Consider the following 22937-nt stretch of genomic DNA (forward strand, 5'->3'; position numbering starts at 1 on the left):
TATTTAAACTACTTCCTAATGAAATGTGTGAATAATTAGAAAAGCTCTTCACTATTTCCTGTAAAGCTGCTGGCTTTTGGTCATTAAGGTGCTTAAAAGCTTTGAGTTAAGTAAAGCTTTCATTTTATTGTTACACTATTTTGCGACATGTGATATTTACAATCAAAGCTCTCATATTTCCAAAAGCTTTGAAATCAACGTTAATCTGCTTACAAGCATTGACCACTGAAGAGCTTTCGTCTCTCCATTTTACTAAAGGGGGTGTATCGACTAAATGGCTCACGTTCTGTAAGAGAACAACAACAACAAGAATGAAGTGTGGCCACACGGGCTTAATTTTATCGCAATAAGTTTTATTTGTTTTGTGACTTTTGGAACTGGAAGTTATCTGGCTGGTTTTGTTTTTTTTTTATCTGTCTAATGAATGGCCATTGGAAATTCATTTGTCCACAGATTTCTCTTTGAAATTTATGCATTTTGTTTAGTTCACATTTGTTGCTCGTCGGTGCTCGGACAAGAATTATATTCATCTTTTCAACATTGCGTGGGCGGAAGTGTGTAGTTGACAAAGTGATAAGACTCTGTGTATGTGTGTGTGTGTGTGGAAGGTGATTGACCATGGAAATTAAAAGAAAAAACACAGCGCGTTGCCAGTGACTATAAAGTGACATGGTTTATTTATCGAAATGACAAAGAACATTGCGGTGAATTAAGCTTTGAAACTATTCGATAACCAAAGTAACCTTGAAATAGAATTGCAACTGCAATAAAGCTGAACTCAATTCCAAGCAAGTACAAGCTTAACAACCAAAAAAGCAAATCCATATTTTGCAAGCAGACTCTTTGATACTCTTGACGAACTTTAAGAATGTTTTAACTGTGCAGATGAAATATATAAATATCGAAGCTGATCTTACTTAACATATCAACTAGATTTGCTGAACTAAAGTTAAAAAGAGAGATGGAGATAGTTTTAGTTTCCCATTTAATGTGTCATATCATTCATGACTGAAGGTAAAACTTTCCATAATAGGGTATTCAATAGGGGGCGTCAGTGGAATTACGTGTATGAAGCTTTTGGTCGCCTAATCTCTGACTGAATACGTATCGATATCAGTTTATCGGTTGTCTTGTATTGGGGTCAGCAGTGGTCACTGGCACTGACTAAGCCAATAATTTGCAAATCTTGCTTAATTAGACGCTACCCATGTTGACAGATTAGCATAGAATTTGAGTGGGTTGGCTCAGCTCTTGGCATGGATATCGCGAATGCCGCCAAATTCATGACAGTTGACAGTTGTTGTTCAGGAAGACGAAGCTGGCTAACAAAAGCGAATGATGCAAACTGTGTCAATACTTTACTCAGTTACCTTGCACACACTCGACTGACTGAACTGACAGAACAAATAATAGTTGTTCTAGGTAGATAGACACAGAGGAAACAGAGGTTCTCGGGTTCAGGTCTGAGGCGACTAGTGCAATACTTGCTAATTGGCTTAACTGCGTTTCTTTCCAGCAAATAATAGAAAAAGTTGTTGCAATAAAATTGCAAATAATTCAAACAGTGAAAAATCGAACGTGCTACATGTTGAACGTCTCGTGCGCGTCGCTTGCCCCAAACGAACAAAAACATTGTGTTTATAATATTGTTTCAACAACTTTAAATGCTTGCGGGATTTTTTAATTGTGCCGCATGAAAGTATGCAACAATAATTTAATGCTGTGACTTGTTCATAAAAGTGAAGTATCTTTTAGGCGCATCTGCCACAAAAACCATAGCATACTTTTAAGCTGAATTGATTGAACAAAACATTTGCATACTTTTCGTCTGCTGCCAAAATGAAACCCTCAACACGACGTCGCAGCTTCAAAACGAAACCACCACAACCCAAAGCGAACATTTACAATCCTCTAGTGCGCTTTCGACCCGCTGCCTATGTGCGGAATGGCATCATCGGCGGTGGCCAAGGTCCCGGCACTAATGGCCTCTATCAGATCGAAGATCGTGTGTACACCACGAATAAAATGTTTCTCCGCGATGGCTACATGTATCCACGCCAACCTGGCCAGCCTATGGATCCGCGTTTCCCCCTCGAGCTGCACGAGTTCCCGCAACAATTTGGCGCCACCGGGCTGCAATTGGTCAGCACACCCAAGGTGCACATTGCTGGTGAATATCTGGCCAGCGAACAGACCCAGGCACAAACTCCCGAACAGCAGGCGATGGCGGGCAGACGTTGTGCACGTCAAGCGGCTGCCGCCGATATCAATTTGGCAAATCAGGTGTATTTGCTGGGCAAGCAGCGCTCACGTTCTCGCTCGCGCTCTCGCAGCAATAGTCTGGGCAACAAGAGCATCACCAGCTGCATGGGAGGCGGTGGCAGCGCAGAGCGTTCCAGAGAGCGCGAACACGATAGGCCCTATATACGCAATGTGGATGATCTGCTGCAGGCGCTGGGTAAGCGAGACAACAGTGCTGATAACCAGCTCGAAACGGGCTCGACGCACTCCCAATCGCAATCTCAACAGCAGCAGAGGCGGCGCTTTAAAAAGGTAAGTTCCATTTCGGTGATCAATCAGCGGCAATGGAATTTGTCAAGCCGTTGGCAGTGGCTGAGGCAGTGTTGCAACATTTCCATTTACCTTAATTGCGACACACACAACAATGTTGACACGCCCGCAGACGCGCCATCACTCATCCCACACACACACACACAGACACATACACAGACAGTTACATGTCCAGAACGCAGCGAAGCTTGCATTCTGTCCAGAGACCAATCTGGGACCACAAAACCTGAACCCTTGAAAATAGCCCCCAGGGCGCGTCTGCGCAAAAATTAAAATTAATGATGTTCCAAATTTTGCTTGCGGCAAAGCACAAGGTGGAGAGACTCAGACCAGACAGTAGCAGCTAATTTGGCAGCACTCACAGACCAAACTCTCCCACCTGCCTGTTTTCAAAAATCCTTGCCTTGCCTTTGAGCCTATTCCTATTCCTGCAGTCACTGTGGTTTCCATTGCCGTTGCGGTTCCATTGTGCGGTTTCAGTGCCAAAAACAAAAATCATCGCCAGCCCTTTGCCTTTTCGAATATTTATTTATGCAGTTTCGTTTCGTTTTTCGGACCTGGTTCATCATCCATTTATTTGGCCAGTGACTTTGAAGTATGTGGCCCCGTCCGTCGTCTCATTATTAGTGAATCTGGCAAACTCTGGCTTTTAGTTTTATTTTGCCTCATTTTTTATACGTTGTGGGCTAAAATTTATGCGCTTCTGTTTCTGATTCTGAAGAGCATTTAAGTTTGAGAAATTGGTTTCGTTGATTGTTTTTTTAGCGCTACAGTGGGACTAGTTTGAAACTCATTCAACTGTTCTCTAAATAAATATCTAAACTTAGCAAAAATCTCTTTAATTACCACGAATTTATTATTTTGACAGCTGTCTCTAAGGTGTAAATAAATGAAAAAGAAACTCTATTTTTATTAGTAAATTTCTCAAATTCCCATATTTCTCAGCGATCAGCTTTCAGCATAGAAATTCAATTGCTTGAGTATATGTTAACTATTTGTTATATAAATATTTATACAGACATTTGCTGCAATGTTTACGAGTAACACTTCAGCTTTCATTCCTTATAAATATTTATTATAAACTGCAAAAATGTTGTTACCACGGTGGCCATGACTCAACTTCCGCTGTGTAAAATTCCATTTCGAGCTATGCTCGAATCAACTCGAAATCAAATAAATGAAAACGAATGAGGAAAACTTCATTCTATCCCAGCAATCTCATTAAGTTCTAACTTGAACAGCAGACTAACATGGCTTTAAGTTTTGCATACACATACACTCCTAAACCCTTGAGTTACGAGCAATGTGTTGGCATTTAAGCCAAGGCAACATGTAAAATGAATTTCTTGGCAGCACGCATGGATGCCTGGAATGCCTTCTCAGCTCTAGACTGGGGACTGACACTTTTCACCATATGCAAAACTCGCAATGCAGTTGTGTTCTCCCTCCCTCCCCAAGGAGGTTTAGAATACTTCCCTCCATTTACAAAGGGATCCCCCTTCGCTTTGCAGTTAGTCGTAAATTGAATAAGCCCGTTGTGCTTCTCGCTGGCATGTGTTATGGCATTTTGCTTGGGATGCGGATTCGCTTGAAGACACCCGCCGAGCGCCGAAGAAAGTTGTTAACAAAATTGCACAGTTGTTTTTACTCTTCTTCACATTTTTTTGTTGTTTCCCCCAATTTTGTTGGATTTTGCACGCAGTCACGTGCCAACAAAAAAATCTGCAGTGGTTTTGCAGTGTAAAAAAAAACAAGTTTTTTTAGCTGCAACTCATTGCGAATGCAGTGCAGGCATCTCGCTTATTTTTCGGATCAATCACAAGAATAATTCAATATGAGGCAGATAATTGGAATGCGGTATTTGATTTTGATTTGAGCCAAGGCAACAGCTGTGAAGATTGACAAGAGCGATAAAATGAAAGATAAATACGGTTCAAGGTAGAATTTTGAGCGGAATTTGACAAAGTATAGAGTAAAGATTATTTAATAAAACAATCAATCTCATTATATTATTTTTAATGGATAGACTAACAAATAAAGTTTATGTAATAAAACAAAAATAAATGGTATCATCTAAAGTTCGATAGAAATATAAATATATGTATATTTTTTTTTACAAACTTATAATACTTTATCTTATGTGCATACATATCATAAAATGTTAATGATTTTTTTATTGTGTAACCAAAAATTGTTTAAAGATCAATAAATCCATATTAAATTCTTACAAGGCGACAATGTTGAAAATTTATAATAAATGCAAATGAAATGAGGCGACATTGGTCAAATTTTTGTATGTGATAAATTAAATTATTTCTATATTTTTTATTAATCTACAACAAATGGTACTTTTAATAAATATTCCAAAACTACTTTTTTATATATAATGTAAATTCAGAAGTTTTGTTATGTTGAAAGTGACACTATTTTAAGCTGTTTAAAAGTTTTTGTATAAAATGTATTTAACTTAAAGTTTTATTTATTAAGTAATTTGAAAACGTAACCGAATACTTTATTTCTGCGCCGTGCTTAATTGTCACTTTGAGTTGCACGTTGCAATAAACACATTTGTGGCTAATTTGATTTTAGCCACATTATTCGCAAGCTATTAAGATAGCAGTAAACAATTCTAGCATTCCTTGGGCAATAACTTCAGTCAGCCATGGCCCCTGGTCAACAATTAGGCATAAAAAAAACAGTTGAAATGTCTGCAGTGTTCGTGTACAAATCAAATTACCCAACCCGAGCCCAAAGGCAATACTACTTGGCAAAGCTGCTAATGACCAGCAGCCAGCAACCAGCAACCAGCTGCCACATCGTATGACTTGCCTTCACTGCACCTCCCCCTTTGCCTTGCCTTACTTTGTTTTGCAGCAATAATTGTGTCAAAAAGTCAAAAACAAAATGCCGCCCATTTGAAATGCTGCACGTGCTCAATGTTGTCGTAAAATAAAACTACGACAGAGAGCGAGAGCGAGAGAAAGATAAAAGACAATTGTTGCACACCACACTCAAAAATGGGAAAAAAAACAAAAAGAGTGCATTAGAGTTGGCCATTAAAGAGCAGCAAATGCGATAAACATCACATTTCCCAAGCCATACATATTTTTCGATGCAGTATATAATTTAATTGAATTAAGCACGAGTCAAGTTTAAAAGATTACATTTAACTCAAGTTTCGAGATAGCATCGCACAGACTTTTAATTGAAAACACTCCACATTCCACAATCGCCTGGGCAACCAACATAAATAATCGATAGGAGAACACGTAACCTGGGTTAATAGTGAAAACATTGACCACCCCAAAGCAGACTTTGAAAAGTATTTCCCGTCGTTCTTTTCCTTCTACTACTAGCATACTATTTCTGTCTATTCATGCACTTGAGCTGTGAGCTGCTCGAAGCATTCGAAATGTCTTAACAATGGGAATGCCACTAAAGGCTATTTGGGCCATTTTGGGCTATTGAGCTAGGCCAAGTCCGTGTCCGTGTTCGAAACGTTTAAATTGTTTTCTGACCTCTCGAGTTCTCACACCAACATTTCAAATGGTTTAAGTAATTTGGTGACTCGTCGAGTTCTCTAGTTAAGCTGTGGCCAAATGCTTAAGTATGTCTTGATTTCAGCTCTTTTAAGTTCCCATAATGCTTGCATTTCCGTTTTGGCCATAAAAGTGCAATTTCGAAGAGTGTTAAGGATAAGATTTACATTGGGATTTGTTACAACAAATTTGCGACTGCAAGTATTTCCCTTTTTTCCTATTCACAATTAAGACATTAATATTTAAGAATTTGAATATTTGTCGTATAGAAAGAGATAAAATTTATCAAAATATTTAATATTTATAACTTTTATTTAACAATCTGAATTCGATTATTAAACATTCTATTCTCACGATAAATACTTGAATATTTTATTAGTTGCATTTTTTTAGTTTATATAAAATATTTAGGTTCTATATTTTATTGTCTTTAATTTAAAATAAGATAGTTCTATCTTTCGAAAATATGCAATATTTAAGATTAGAAATTCGAAATTATTTTACTATTCTCTTTATATAACATAATTCTATTGTTATTCACTGTATTGATAAAACCCATTTCTCTTTTTCCAAATCCTAAATTTCAATGTAGTTATCAATTGTTTGGACATTTTAAATTTAAATGTTTGACAGATATGAGAATGTGACTAGAATAATATTCCTTATCTGCCAAAATAGCGACAGCATAAAACGATGGTTGTCAAACAGCAATTTCGATGGGTTCGTGCCTCATTGGCAATCAGCCTTGTTGACCACAGACTGAGTCATGGCTAAAAAGACCTCTCCATGGCAACTAACTCAATGCCAGGCGGCGAATGCATTTCGCATAGTTAGACATTTTGCGCAGTGCATTCGCATTCGCACTCACGTTCACATTCACATTCGCACTCGTAGTCGCATTCACATTGGCAGCAGTTGGATTCGCTCATTGGAAATGCACAGCGGCAACAAAAGGGAGCCACATTCCTATAAATACCACTTCACACTGCTGGGCTGTGGCAAGTTTTTCTTTTTTCTTTGATTGCAAACTTGAACACGCCACAGCAACAACAGCAACAACAACGAGCACTCCTTTAACTCCTGCCAAGGAGTCCAAGTCGCTGGCAGCGCCAATTCTAAAGTTAAAATGTTAAATAAAAATCATAAAAAGAAACCCGTTGCCAGTGCTGCCCATTTGTTGTGGTTGTGGTTGTGTCGCCCTGTCGCTTTGTCGCTTGGCGCGCAACTCTACAAAAAGCATACATACCTATAAGCATGTGTGAGCATGTATATGTATGTGTGTGTGTGTGTCGGCCGCCAAACCGGGTCTCCTTCTTCTCCCCATGTTTCAAAAAGTTGCCCGGCAACATTTTTGCCAGCAGCGCGCGCATGTTGCCAGCAACAAGTTTGCGTTTGCGTTTTGAGTTTGAGTTTGTCGTCGTCGTCGACGTCGTTGTCTACCTGACACATGTCTCTATGTGTGTGTGAAAGGTGCGCGCTGCTTACCTGCTAGAATGTGACTGTCTGTGTGTACCAATATGTGTGTGCTGGGCATTTTTCGAGCATATTTTACGTTTTCCACGTACGGCGGCAGCGACGTCAGCGCTAGCGTCGACGCCAGCGACTTCGGCTTTTGCTTTCTTGAGCGCGCGGCGTCCATTTCAAAAGTCGACAACGTTTGCTGGCGAATGGACGCGATTAACGGATGAATTTCGCTGCCCGAAAATAAAACGTTTCTTTTTTTTCGGTTTCGGTTCGGTACGGTTCGGTTTTGGGCTTAGGATCAATGTATCTCTAGTCGTGCCTCAACCGCTTTGATTTTTTTCGCTGTAGTGTTGGGGGGGCGCCTGTACTTTTTTCTTCAATACGTGCCGTCTCGCTCTGTCTTGCAGTAAAAGAAAAGACAGTGGGCCATTGAACGTGCCCCGTTTTGTGCCGTTGAGTTTTTGTTTGTCACGCGCGTGTCTCGCGACTGTCGCCCCCTTTTCCCCTCATTCATCACCCCACTTGCTGCATTGCCAAATTTACCGCTCAATCACATTTAAGTGCAACGTTCAACATATCAAATATAACAACGACGAAAAGTGCAGTGCTTAAAATAAATAAATGCAAAAGTGCACTACGAAAATTGTTTAACTAATTAAGCAAACAACAACGAAACACGTTGCAAAATTATCACGAAAATTTGCAATTTCATTTTTTGGGCGCATGCGCAACGCCTGCCTTTAGTGTGTGCAACATGTTGTCGCAACTGTAAAACGAAACAACATCAAGAAAAACAACATCATCAACAACTTCACTCATTTATATTCGTCTGTTGCTGTTAACATGGATATCGCCGGAACAGCAACGGGCAATCAGCACGTTCTGCCAAACAATCATTATCGGCATGAATCATTGTTGCAACAGGTAAATACGATAATTACACGAGGCGAAGAGAGTGTCGATGAAAGTCGACATGAGAAATTGAATGCAGCGATTACTATAATAACGACTATCGATATGACTTGTAATCGACTCGATTATTAATCGAACATTCTTGATGGTTCTTGCATTCGCTTTGACTTATTTTCCAATTCATTAAATTACTATCGATAAGTTTTGCAATCGATGCGCTTATTTATCGGAAATACTTGAATATGTTTGCAACGTTTTGGCTTATTTTCAAATCCATTAAACTATTAATGCCAGTTTCTCTGGAGCTGGAGCTATTGTGACATTTAACGTTATAAGGTCGCAACCTTTTGAACTGACACTTAAGCGTTCTGAGTTTTATATTAATGTGCATCATTAATAAAAGAAATTACAATGCCAGTGGCTACATTCTTGATATCATCAGCTCTTCATTAAGACTCCAAAAACAAATATTTCAGGGTCAATATAAAAAGAAATAATATAAAGATGAAATATTATTGCAAATTAAATACAAACACGTTTTATAAAAGTTTGTTATTCTTTTTGGGTTAGCATAACTTCTGAGCAGAATTTGTATTTCTTATGAACTCATCTATGTAAGAGTTAAGAAAAATAAATAAAATAGAAATGAAATATTTTATTACACTAATTTATTTCTTAATAATGTAATTTCGTAAAATGTGAAATTTTTTTGCAAACATTTCATATAATTCTAGTCATTTGAAATCGTTTTCCATCTCTTGCGAAATCAGCTAATTAATCAAAGGAAAATGACTTTTCCTTTACTCGCTGGCATCAATTTCATTTAATTAGCAAAGCCTGTTTTGTTTTGCTAATGAAATGTTTACGATTTCATTTGCAAAACTCTCACCTGATGAGCAAATGTTTGTCATTAGGTGAGGCTTATTTGGTCAACAGAAGACGATGAAGAAGATGCAACATCAACATGCGTGTTGCATTTTCAAGTGAAAATCAAATGAAGACTTTTATGGAGACAAAGCATCGTAAAGCCAAAAATAAAGTCCGATTCATTTAAGCAGCGACTAATTGAATTTAATGCGACAAATTGTTGACAATGAGTTGATAATAAATGCACATTAATCGGCGGGGAGTCGATCCCGATGCCGATGCCCAATTAATCAAGAAATTCAAGTCGATGCCAAAGGTTTGATAAACGCACCTCGAAGATCGGGTTTGTAGCTTGCATCGGACATCAATCACAATTTCAATGATAACATCGTAAACAAGCCACGAAAAGCCATAAAAAAGAAAACCAGCAACCAGCAAGCAACCAACTCTGCCCAATTAACATAAAGTGTATAATTTTAAAAATATGCCAGCACATGCGGCACAGCTGAAGAAAAGTAATCAACCTCAAACCAGACAAAAAGCAGCTACTAAAATTATATAAAAAGGCATTGCAACTAGGCGCATGTGCAGCTGGACTGTCATTAAAAAACTTTTGGCATTACGTCTTGAGGATTACTTGGACCTCAGCCACACCTCCCTTCCCCCCCGTTTGCCTCATGCAGCACTAGAGAGCAATCAACATGAGTGAAATATGTGCAAACACAAAAAAACAACACCTTAAAGACAGCAACAAAAAAACATGTACCCATAAAATTAATGAATTTTCGAAAGTGAAACTTTTTGGCGTTGACGTTTCCCAAAATGAATGGCTAATAATAACAGTGGCAATTCGAATATTGGCCAAAGAAAAGTCCACTCTTTTGTATGTGAGCCAATTATGAAGTCTTTCAACTCATATTAACCAAAATAACAAGTAATTTGGAAATTAGAAACGCAATGGCCAAATAATAATATAATGCAAAAAATGTAATTTCAATTCGATGCCATTCCAATTATGTTTTTAAAGCACATTAAAGCTTTATTGTTTGTGCATGTAAAAAGCTTTAATAAACGATCTTTCTTTAATCATCGCTTCCCATTAAAGCTCTAATATTTACTTTTTAATCTGCAGTAAAAGTTGTATTTACTTTTCTTGTTTTTTTCAAGAAAACAAGATTCTTAAGTGCAACATTTAGCTGGGTAATTGCTCACACCTTAAAGCACATTAATGTTAAAGAGTGGAATGAAAAGCTGGTTTTTCCAGTGCGACGTTCTAGTATCTCTCCTCTAGTTAGAGAAACTTGACATTGCTTGACCAAACTCGGAGCTGGCATTCACTTTTTATCGTTTGTCTGAAGCGCCAGCAAAGAGGAGAAAAAATCACAACTGCATATTTTCAATAATTCATATGGCTAATAATATAATGATTATAAATTCTGAATGGCTGTTGTTCAAATGCCACGCATTCAAAGCGTTTCAGCATTTATGAGTTTATGTAAAATATGCATAAAAGAAAGTTATAAGCCGGTAATTAAGATGACAAATAAAAGTGGTCAGAACAGCTAGCATAAACAAGCTCGAACTAGATAAAAGAGTCGCTTCAATGTTTCTCATATTTTTCCACGAAGTACAAAATTTATGAAGACATTTTGGAGCACCTTAAACCGCAATTTATGCGCACAAATGCGCAACTCAAATCCTTTAAACCGATTTCTGGAAGAGCCCAACTCGGGGAAGAAGAAGAATACAAGTAAAGCAACAGTTTAAAGCAAATACAAGCAGAGAGTCACCATAAAGAATCTCTACACATTAAGAAACTGGTTTCACACACAAATGCACACACACACACACACATGCACAGTGGCCATAAAAAAGGTTCGATCTGGTCGCAGAACAACAAGAAAATAACACACAAACACGAATTGTGTGTCGCCCTAAAAAAAAATCAACAAAACTACAGAGACATGTCTGCAGAGCACTCAGTTGAGCCAAGGGGCAAACTTTGAGTTGAACTCAAAGATAAAAGATCTGAGCCAAAAATATAAAAGCAATCTACTCAGCTTGAAAGAAAGAAAAAGTCTTTAGAATCAAGTCAAGTTGTTCAACTGGTTTTTCAATGCTGAGTTGAGCTCAAATTTATAAACCGGCCTCGAGTTGTTGGCTCGCCCTTTAGCTCAGATCTCAGATCCCCTCTTGGCTCTTTGGAGACTTTTGAGCCCGCTCCTCGATGAGTTCTTCAGCTCTTTGCGTTGGATGCGGGTGTTGTGGGTTTTTGCCACAACTTGGCTTTAACACATTGATTTATATTGGTAATTTAACGCCATTATTTTGCAGCTGCCCTCCGTCTGAAAGTTATCTAACAGGCCGTGAACTGCAGCGATCAAACAATTGAATGCCTCAGCATCGACTGGGGATGCATAGCAATAGATACGGATACAGATACGGAAAGGGGCAACTTCTTGATTGGATGCGGGGGAGGGGGGGGGGCAATGGGCAATCAAGCTGGGCGCTGCTCTCCGACCCAAGCTGTGAGCTGCCGTTCAACGCGTTTTGGTTGCCATGTTAATCTTCATAATTGTTTGGTTTGCTGGTTAGCTGGCTTGCATTGAACAAACCCTTTTGCAAGAAACTGGATAATAATGTTGGCATGTTCATTGGCCTTCCGAAGGGGGGGAGGAGGAAACTGAGCTCGATTGAGCTGTAAAATTGTTAATTTGGCTTCTGTATTGTGTTAGTCACGTGAGCTTAAATTGCTTTTTCTTTTCCTGCACTGCCCTCGCTTTGACTTTGATGGAATCATTTTCCCCCTCTCTTTCTGTTTCGGTTTCGCTTGTAGTTTCCCTCGCCGGGCAATTAAGTCTATGATTGTTTATGGACTTTTTTAGGGGCGTTGGCAAAACAAACAATAACCCTTGATTATCTGCTATGCTTCATTTTATTTACTGCAGTTGATAAAATCGAAAAACATGTTTTAAACTAGTCACTTTATTTAAGTGAACCAATTTTGAAAATGAATTTTAGAAAAACAAAAGAAAATCAACATTATTATGAAGAATAGTTTCTAGAATTGTCAATACTTACTAAAGATATATATATACGAAAATTTAAAGAAAAAATTGTCATTTACATTTTCTTTAAATAAAGAGCTCAACATTTCATCATTATTAGAATTAGTTTAATGATATCTGAAGTTTTGTTTAAGTAACTTCAATATTATAATGAGTAATACAAATTAATACTTTTAAAATGTATATTTGAATAATTCACCTATTTAAGAGTATTATTAAGGCAGCATTGTGTATATTTCTTAATATTTGCTTAACGAAATGACAATGCATAGCAATAGCTGCTTCCGATACAATTTCAATATATCACAACGTATCTCAGATCAGCTGCATTAATTTACAATAGAAGCGATAAACATAAGATTTCACCTTCAAATAAAGCGAAGAAAAATGTGGTTCGACCTGTGCCACTTCTCAGGCCTAAGAGACGCCAAACGTTAACGTTAACAGGCTTTGCTACCATTCACAAAATTCACACAATAAGTATTTACTGAAACGAGCTTATTAACAACGATTTATTAGCATTTTGAAATGGAAATCGAAATCTAAAGCGACAATCTAGATAAGCACAAGTGGAACTGGAACTGGAACTCAAACTGAGGCAGAAACTGGAACTCGAAACTGAAACTGGCTTAGAACATAAAAAAATAAAACAAACAAAAACAAAAGCTTCATTCAGCCTGCATGGTTTAAGCTTAATTTACAAGATACAAGCGACAAGCAATACGTGTAAAATGCGTTCCGAGTTGCATACTATGTTATATACATTGAAGTATTTCTCTCTTTGAGTCTGTCTAACAAAAATGCGGTTTGCTGAATGTGTCGGCATTTTTGTGGCCCCACTGGACAGTGGCCAGTGGTCAAGACTTGTTTGCTTACGAAACCGTTGGCACACAAAACCAAGTTAGTGGCACAGCAGATACATTAAGAGAGCAACAACAGAGCGCGCTTATAAGTAGCAACACAAATAACAAATAACAACTGCAACTGCAATTGATTAGGAAATGAGCTGCAACATTTTGTATCTTTGTATCTTGAGAGTTATGCGCCTGTCGCAAAGTCGCACAGTCGTAAGATACAAATGATATGGGACCTGCCACACCCAGCAGCGAATTCCTCACAATTGATTCATAAATGTAAAAACACAAAACAAAACTGGTTTCTGCGTAGCCTCCACAAATATTTGCATAACAATTTAACGATTCGCAATGCTTCTCGCAGTACTTCACATCAAATCAAGCAGAACCATCTACAGCATTCCGCAGAGACGTTCATTCGAGTTCTTAATTCTCCTTTTTTTTCTCACTTTCTCACTCTCTCATTATCAAACACCTGCCAGCTCATTTGAGTGGCATTTTTTTTTGCCTTGTGGTTCCTGAGACTTCTTCTTTGACTCTTTCATTTGCATTCATTGCACGTCGCCCAACAATGCATGTATTTAATGTGATTCAACCGCAGTTCCTTTTATTTCAACGAAATATTTAATTAAAATTGTATACGAAATGGAAAGCTTTTCAGTTCAGTGTCCAGCTAACATAGATTGGCAATTTGTGAGCGTCATTCAAGCCATTGTTGAGTCGAACAAAGCAATTTCAATAAATGCATTCAAAAGTTTCACTCAGTTCAATGGCAATTGAAGGGGGATACAGATTTGAAAGAGTGTTCACATTGTAGTTAATGAAACAAAAAACACTGCTTAAAGCATACTTTTAAGCAGTTGATAACTTTAGGAACTTGATCAAAAGTTTTTAATTCATAAAATTATATTACGAGAGAATGGTGGGAAAGTTGAAGCAAACAAACAACTTTTAACTTAATATAAACATTTAATCAAGAGAGTTTTTAACAACAACAAAATAGTTTAGTTGATATTTACAGATTTTTTAAAATGACATTTCAACAAGTTGCTTTAAAGTTTTTCCCCACTTTTCGTTGTCATTTAAGCATACAGTTTATAAAATATGGCTTAAAACAATCAATGCTTTGTTCACGTCAAATTTTATGATTATTTGCACATCAATTAGACGCCTTTGTCTTTGTGTTTTCAAACGGATCGAATCGTTAAGCAATCGCGTTATTCACACCTTCCAAATTTGTTAAAGAAAAAAATAATCTTTTTATGTTTTCATGTGGGTTGCTCTTGGGTTTCCGCCTTCGATGGATTGAATTCTGTGACACAGTTTTCCACTCAAATGTCAAAGTTTAATTTGTTGCTCAACACAAAAACGCTTAAAAGTCACACACGCACAACGATTTTATGAGAATTTTATGTATCATGAAATCAAAAAAAAAAGAGTAGTGGAAAGAAAATAAGAATCAATGGAGGCCAAGCAACCTTTCACTCTCGGCGAAAGTTCGGGGAATCCATTCGCTACGTAAACCCAAATCGAAACAAGCTAACAAGCAATTTTATATGCAAATCGAAGACAGACTGAATAAAACATTAGCCAAGTCATCTGCTGCCAGAACGCAGACCTTTAACGCAATTTAGTCCACAAAACACAACATAAAAAATTTAAAGGCGAATCTTTGTTGCGCTTTTTCTGCGAATTTTACATTTTATTTTGTTCCCTTCTTGTCGTATTTTTACTCTTTTCGCATACTAATTGCGACTCTTTTGAGTTTCGAGTATGCCTTTATGCAAAATATGTCTTGTAGATCAACATTTGAATACAATGATTGAATGTTTTGTTGGCCCTCTTGGTTTATGAATCATCATCGTCAAACTGCGATCGAATATGCAATAACAAAAACCTGGCAATCAACAATGTGCTTGAAAAACAAACACAAATAAGTGCGAGACACAAAAGGCAATATAAAAATATTTTTCGTATTATTATGAATTAATTATAGTTTGATATGGCAGAGACCGCGACTGAATTCTTTGGCTATTTCAATTTTATGATCGACGACGGAATTTTTATGTTTATTATTATTATTTTGATGTTGCTGTTGGCTGAGCATATCGTAATATAATTATTCAAATTTTGCTTCTGTTTCTTTCTTTACAGGTGAGTTAAACGTACCTTTTAAACAAATCGCCTGCCCCTAGGTCATGCTACCATATAAGGGGTATTCGTGAGTATGAACTCTTTATTCTTTTGTTCGAACAGGCCTCAATTAGCCAAAGTGCTGTGGCCTGGACACATCTGCTGCCCCATTAAAGGGCTGGCTATAATAGGAAAAGCATTTATGAGTGTTCGCTCATCGTCCATCATCAAAACTTGACAGCAACAACTCAACTAGGGCTTCAATCTCTCACTCGCTGTTGTTAGTTCACTTGTTTTTTTATGGTAAATTTTCATTTTCCAGTCGAGTGGATGGCAACTTTTATGTAACCTGGCACTTAATTGCATATGTAGCTCGTTCCTTGGTATCTCTCTCGTCGCCAAAAGAATCATTGAAGCGTCGCGTCGTTTCGCATTGACTTTGTCACTTTGTGTTTGTTGTTCTTGATACAGCGCATATTTCTATCTAATCACATAATGGCATTCACATTGCCATCAACACATAGTTAAACTCTGCCCCAAGGCAGCTCTTTTTAAACAAATATTTTTTTACACAAAATATGCCAAACGATATCAATTATTTGCTTGCAGCTCATGCAAATTGTGCTGTAATCGATGTGTGGGCTTTTAATAGGTGTTGAGCACTCAGTTTTGCATCTATTAGAATGCATAAAATATAAGCATCAATTTATGGATTACTATAATAGAGAGGCCACAAAGATAATCGAGCAGTGAACGTGGGTTTCTCTAATGCTCCACAACTACTTGAATATGGCTTACTTGTTCACTGCAATTAAATGCTTGATCAATGCGAAACTGTCAACTCGTTAGAAAAGAAATTGTATTTCTTGTATAAAAGCTATAAAATTAAATGGTATTTATAACCCAGATAAGGCCTTTGGTTTTTCACTTCTTTGCTTTGTTTATTATTGCCAAGCAATTTGTCGACATTTATCGCCAATGGAATGTTCTCCAATTGCAATTACATAAATGCGCAATAATTGAATTATTTGTATAGGAAAATATGTGTGATTGAAAGAAGTAAATTAAATTTAAAGCATGTTAGATTTGCATTTTAACTTATTAATAAATTATTTAAAGTGACTTCAACAATTCAACACTAGCAACTAAGAAAGCTGGAGTTGATACCCGCTACCTATTTTCATTAAAACCTCAACTTAAAAATATACCAATATACCGAAAAATACTAAAATATACCAAAGGTATACTACATTAAAACATACAGTACAAAATATACCAGATTGTCAGCCAAAGAAACTAAGAACAGATTTTAAAAGGTATTTCTTGCCATACAAAAGTAATTCTTAAATATAAAAGGCAATATATTAATCATTTTACATTTAACATTCAAATCAATCAAATCATCAATTTTCAGAGTAGAAAAATCAAAATATTGCAAAGATATTAAATAAATTGTAATATTACAGATTCGATGCAAGTATCGATTTAAAATTCCGATCAACTTTGAGTGAGTTTTTATTCTACTTCAGCTTGAGCCATGTGAGATACTTTAAGCCTGGTGAAAATGATTTAGCTGTGCTCCACTTTCGAGAGGCAGCAATATGAGGAATGGGAAACTCACTGTTCACAGTCTGTGATTAGAATAGAACACAATGCTTTAGATACAGACACGTCACATGTTCCTTTGCACTTCTGCTTTGCTGTTTGTCATGTGTTTCTTTCTATCTTTGCTCCGTTTTTTTTCCTGTTTGCCTTGGAAAATTACACACTCATTTCAAAATGTTTACTTTTGCATACGAGTGTTGTGTGCACTACAAACGTGTTCCGTATCCCGAAGCCATAGTCGATGCCTGCCTGCATCCCGTTTCCTGTTTACATTGCGACATCTCCGCCATTGCCGCATCTTCTGCTCTTCTGCTCCATGAGAGCCCAGCACAAAATGGAGTAGGTGTTTGCCCAGGGCGATGAGGGCATTGTATGACACGGCAAGTGACAAGTGAAAGGATCTGCGAACACTTGGAATAATATCCATTCAACCCGGCAAACGTCCCTCTTAAGCACGCCACTCAACTGGCCCTTAAAACCTGTGAAAGTTATTGACACGGACAGCCTAGAGTTTTTGCAATAAGCAAAACTACATATACCGTTGGATTAAAACAAGTTCTTTGTAGTTTTAGATTAACAAACTATTCAGTCAGATTAAATGAACATGTGTTTGCTAAGAAAGTAAAACCATTGTTTAATGAAGAAATGTATTGGGATTTGAATACAATTCTAAAATGTCTAAATAAATAGTCTTTTTATTTACTTTCATTTTAATTTTATGTGAAAAAGTCCATTAAAACATACATAAGGTAACAATATTTGAATTGCAATATTTTCAATTAATTTTCTCTTCAATTCTCTTTTTAATACTCACACTTTTCGCTTTCAAGCCAATGCACTTTCGATAGTTGAACAGGTTTTCTCTGATCCCATTGTATCACATCGTCATCTATGTATAAAGAATTTTGTTCAATTCAGCAATTTAATTACTCATCAGTTTCCATCGAGAAAAAAGAAACACAATCTTTCTCTCTGGCATGCCCAACGTAATCCCAGCTTAAGAGCAGAGCATGTTGACCTTAAAGAATGATAAGTACAAAGCAAAGATGTTGCCTAGCCGCACTTGAGGGGCAATCCATTGTCTCCTCCTCATCCTCATCCTCATCGTCATCGTGATCGTCGCTCTTTGCACTCCGTCTGTGTGCCATACGAGAAGCGATAAGTACTTGAGGTATTTTCCAGTGCAGCAGCACGCATGCGTGCCATAACTCAAACATATGAACCCGGCAACACACGGACACACACTTTTCAGACTTTTCAATTTTCACCCGACTGCACTTGGAAATGTGACCCAGCGATGGGATCGCGACGCATGCCTTAGTGTTTGGGTGTTTTGGTATTTTTTTATTCTTCTGTTTTTTGTGTGTGTTTTATGCCTTCCTCTTTACCTAATTTATGAAATCTAGAAATCTTAAGTTTTGTAGTTCAAGCACGTACCACGCACGAAACAAAGCCAAACACTCGACACAGAAATGGGCATAGAAATTCTTTGGCGAATGCCAAACACAAATGACCAAAGAGTTATCGACCTGTGTGCGTATCCGTGAGATACAGATACAGTATCTGCCCGTTAAAGTGTTCCAATTTGTGTGCTTTAAGTACAGCTAAAAACATTAACACGTCGCGCCGACATTAAACTCGTTAAATGCTCCCAAATGGGAGCAGAAAACAGGAGCAGGAGCAGCTACAGGGAAGTTAAACCCCGCAGGATGCTACTCAGACGCATCATTTGGCAAAGTGACATGGCGACATTCACCACGCCCACTAAAAAGGACGTGGCAATCGACAATATGCAAATGTTGTTATTGAAATTCTGCTCTCCAAAATGGTTTGATGTTCTGGTTTCTACGCAGTCTCTCTTGTAGTCTCGTCCTTGGCATCCTTCCGACTCGTTAATCGCCCCAGACAAGTCGTATGTCATACGTGAGCGACAGAACAGCAAAAGCCCATCCTGCTGCTGAGAGAACCTGTTAGAGGTAAGCTCACAACAAACAACAACAACAACAGCCTCATCCTTGGCCTTTTCCTGCTCTAACGACCACGTGTCCTTCTGGCTTCGATGTTAATAGCATCAGACGAGACAAGAGAGGAGAGAAGACACATAAAAAGTGCTGACTGTCTGCAAAATTTAACAGAAATAAATGTTCTTTTCCGAAAAACTAGCAATTGTGGTGTAAACATACAACAAAATAATGAAAGTAACATCAAAATACTTTTTATCCGACAGCAAACATTTACTTTGAACACTTGTTTCTCAATAAAATAAAAATCAATATTTGACGAGTTGAGCTACCTTAATGTAAATAGAGTAACACTGTAAATGAAATCACAACTGCGATACACAGTTTGAAAAGTTGTTTACCTTCGCAGTGTTGACAATGAATAACAAGTAGAAGTAGCTCAGTTGAGTGGGCTCGACAGCGAGACACGTGTCAACCCAATGAGAAAATTCGCAACTTATCTAAATAGTTTGGACTACATTGAATGTGTATTTTTCTCCAAAAATAATTGTGCTCTGCGAGTATAAATAAATGCGATAACTTTTGGCAAACGGCATTCACAATCCTTGCCAAGTTTTCTGATTTATAAACTTTGACCAACTCAGTCGACGGGGAGTCAACAACCCCTGAGAGGAAAGCAATGTTAATGCTTGATTGCATTTTAGTGTTGTGCACTAAAAGTCAATTGTTTATCAATTGTTGTTGTCCGCATAGAAACGAACATTTCCCTCGAGGGTATTTTTCATTTTAATTTTTTGTTTTTTTCTTTTTTGAAACTGGTGTGGAACGTGTTGCGCTGCTTGTACTGCGGCTGTTGTCCAGTGTGTGCCTGTCTAGACATGTCCGTATTGCTTGCTACCTGCAACTGCAACACAGGGTTGTCTCGGTTGTAGTCCCAGAGCTCAAAGACCTTTCGTATTGTATGTGCATTTGTTTGCCGCCGCTACCTGAGGCAATGTTGCCTTGAAAATGCGCCTGGGAAATGCGTACAGCACCCAAAATCGAAATAGATTAAAAAATCATTAGAATGTTGATAAATTGTACAGCTCGAGGGCAACCAAATGAAAAAAGTCTGAAAAGAAAAGGTTAAATCACTGCAGGAGGTGTTGAGCAAATTAAATTGATCATTTAGAGCGTTTTTAGCTGGGGTCGACTGCAGACATGATTGGGGAATGCAAGCTGAGACTGACCTCACACATTTTAGCTTCGGTTTAGATAAGAGTTCACTGTTCTAATAATGTAGAGAAGCGGGTATACTCGCTATAAGTTTAACATGCGGGTATATAATAGGACATTCAATAGCAAAGATAAAGTGAATAAAATAAGTGGATTTGTTTGAAGATTGTCACTTTATTCTGTTAAGAAAGTTCCGGATTTTCTTGCAATGTGTGTGAAGTATAATATAATTTACATAGTAAAGTTTACCATATACTTATTCTATTAGAAACCTCACTCTTTCTATATACTACTCAGAAAAAAATACTAAGTGCAGTATATGGTATCATCAAAATACTACGAAGTCAATCATTTTTGCTAATTTCCAAATAAATATCAAAGCTCGAACTTTTTTATATATTCTGTAGTAACTCCAAGTCCATCAGTCTCGGTTGAGTGAGTTGAAGTTATTTGTTTTGTCAATGAATCTTGTACTTAGTCGACCCTATTCAAGATTCAATATCCATTAATGCAATTCAATATCCCACAATCCGCACAATATTTGCCTTTGTTTTCGCAAAAAATAAAAACCAGACCAGGACAGGACAAAGTGTCATGCTAAGCGTGTTTGTGTTTGTCTGCTCTATTTGAGCATTGTTCTTATTTTTGGCATGAAAACAAACGTTGTTTTCGATAGCCAAAAAAGCTGCTCACACCTTTAGAGAACGTCAACAATACGAACCTACCATACATATAAATTCAATGTTATAGGAATTCCAGACTGTCGCTCTCCTCTGCCTTCTCCACCTCCACCTCCACCTTCATCTCCATCGATTGTTGGCATAATAGTTGATGTTGGAGTTTGGTATCGGTATTTGTATTTGTATTTGTATAGGAAATGGCATCAGCATCAGCATCAACAGCATCGTTTACATTGAAAACAGAATAAAAACGCAGAAGAATGGTCGACATCGTTGGCCATGTTGATGGAGTAGCTCCATTTAGGAGTGCCAACTGCCTTCACGATTTGCCTTTTATTTTGCATAAATATGCGCGCTTGTCAGTTGCAGTTGCAGTCACTGTCAGCGAGCTCCATTGATGATGTGTTGTGACGACTGTCGAGCCCCGCTATGTAAATGAATATCTCTCAACATACTATATACATATATACATTCGAATATATATAGATATTCTCACCATGACACTCTTTAAGCTTTGTCTTTAATTCATGAAAGTTTCTGCACACTTTGCACATTTTCATTTGCCATATAAAATTTAATTCATGGAATTTTTCTACTTCAGTTACTTCAACACACAGTTGCAATTGCACTTGCAGATACAGCTGTGTATACGCAGTACTTGTAGATACAGATACATTTGCCATACTCACTTGCTGTGTAATGGAGATCTTCTTTTTTAGTCGAGTATACTCGTTTGTTTGTCACTTTAAGCATTTAATAAGCACTCGCTTGATTGAATTAATATGTCAAGTTGTTTGGCCATTGTTCACTGATCTCTCACTCTCACTCTGTATCTGTCTCTGTCTCAGAGCAGTTCAGATCGGTGCGGGCGTCCACAATGGTATAATTGAATTGAAACTGCCGTTAAGTGCGACTCAAGTTGTGAACTTTTCAACTTTTGCTCCAAGTGCAATGCAATTTGTAATCTCGGCAATAGACATTGTTCAGTTGCGTTCACTGGAATGCATCTTTCACAATTTGAAGGCATTCAGAGTGTTCATTAGAGCATGCAATGCGTTTTGAAAAATTACGAAAATGCATTAGCATTAAAGTTAAAGATAATTTTAAAAATTTATATTTATATACTAATTTTCTTTACAATAAAATATAAGATAGCTTTTTCATCTTATATTAAACATTTTTTAATTAAAATTTTTGTTTATTATTCCGGCTATAGAAATATTTTTAATTTTTTTATTAAAATACTAAAAATTAAACAAATGTTACAATGACTTATTAATAAACCATTAAAAAATATTTCATAAAAATTCTAAATTTCATCAGCTTTAAATCCTGCTCTACATTTTTCACTTTGTGATGAAATTCGTAAGCGCAGCTCCTTTAATATTGAAAGAGGAAGCGCAATATCTTCAAATCACAGTGGTACACAATTCGAGAAATAGGTTCCACAATGCAATAGATTCCACAACAAGTTGAAAATCTCTTTCATACACAGTTTTATCAAATATTGCTATTTGCTTTTGACGTTTTGTTTACATTTTTGTCTTCGCTGCCGCTTTCCGGCCTCAATGAGCAAACACACAAACGCACACATTCATGCATTGGCATCCACAAACACAAACACACACACACAGTGTTACCTATACAAATGCAACAACAGATAGGGCAGCAGCTACTGCACGTCGCGTTTGCTTGTTTTCTCTTCGTCGTCGTCGTCGTCGACTTCGTGTTCGCTTGTCTGACTGGCTGGCTGCCTTTGCTTTTGCTTTTGCCTGTGTGCCTTTATTCATTCGCTTGTTTGTTTTGTGCTATGCCTTCATCATCGCTTCGTTCGCTTCGTTCACTTCGTTTCGCTTTGCGCTCGCTCTCCGGTTTTGGATCTTGTGACTGGGTGGAAGTCGACTGCCATCCACAATTGTAAAATAGTTTCGAAGCGTGTTTCAAGCCGTCAACGTCAACGTTTGCCGTGTGCGGACTGCGACGGCGCAAGCAACGACAACGCAACGACGTGAAGTTGTATCTGACGCGATACACTCTCGCATGAATACCAAATATACAACAAAATACC

The 22937-nt window shown here is 37.5% G+C and overlaps 1 protein-coding gene across 1 annotated transcript in view; it reads left to right on the top strand.

The window, feature by feature from the left end:
• Positions 1-1740: 1740 nt before the first annotated feature.
• The window catches only part of LOC117574503 (tight junction protein ZO-1), a 45698-nt gene continuing 24501 nt past the window's right edge, over positions 1741-22937 (top strand). Inside the window, 1 exon segment of the mRNA XM_034258349.2 lies at positions 1741-2553. Coding sequence (XP_034114240.2) covers positions 1840-2553 — 714 coding nt within the window. The 5' untranslated portion in view covers positions 1741-1839.

This window comes from Drosophila albomicans, chromosome 2R (assembly GCF_009650485.2).
Source record: "Drosophila albomicans strain 15112-1751.03 chromosome 2R, ASM965048v2, whole genome shotgun sequence".
In the NCBI taxonomy this organism is placed as follows: domain Eukaryota; kingdom Metazoa; phylum Arthropoda; class Insecta; order Diptera; family Drosophilidae; genus Drosophila; species Drosophila albomicans.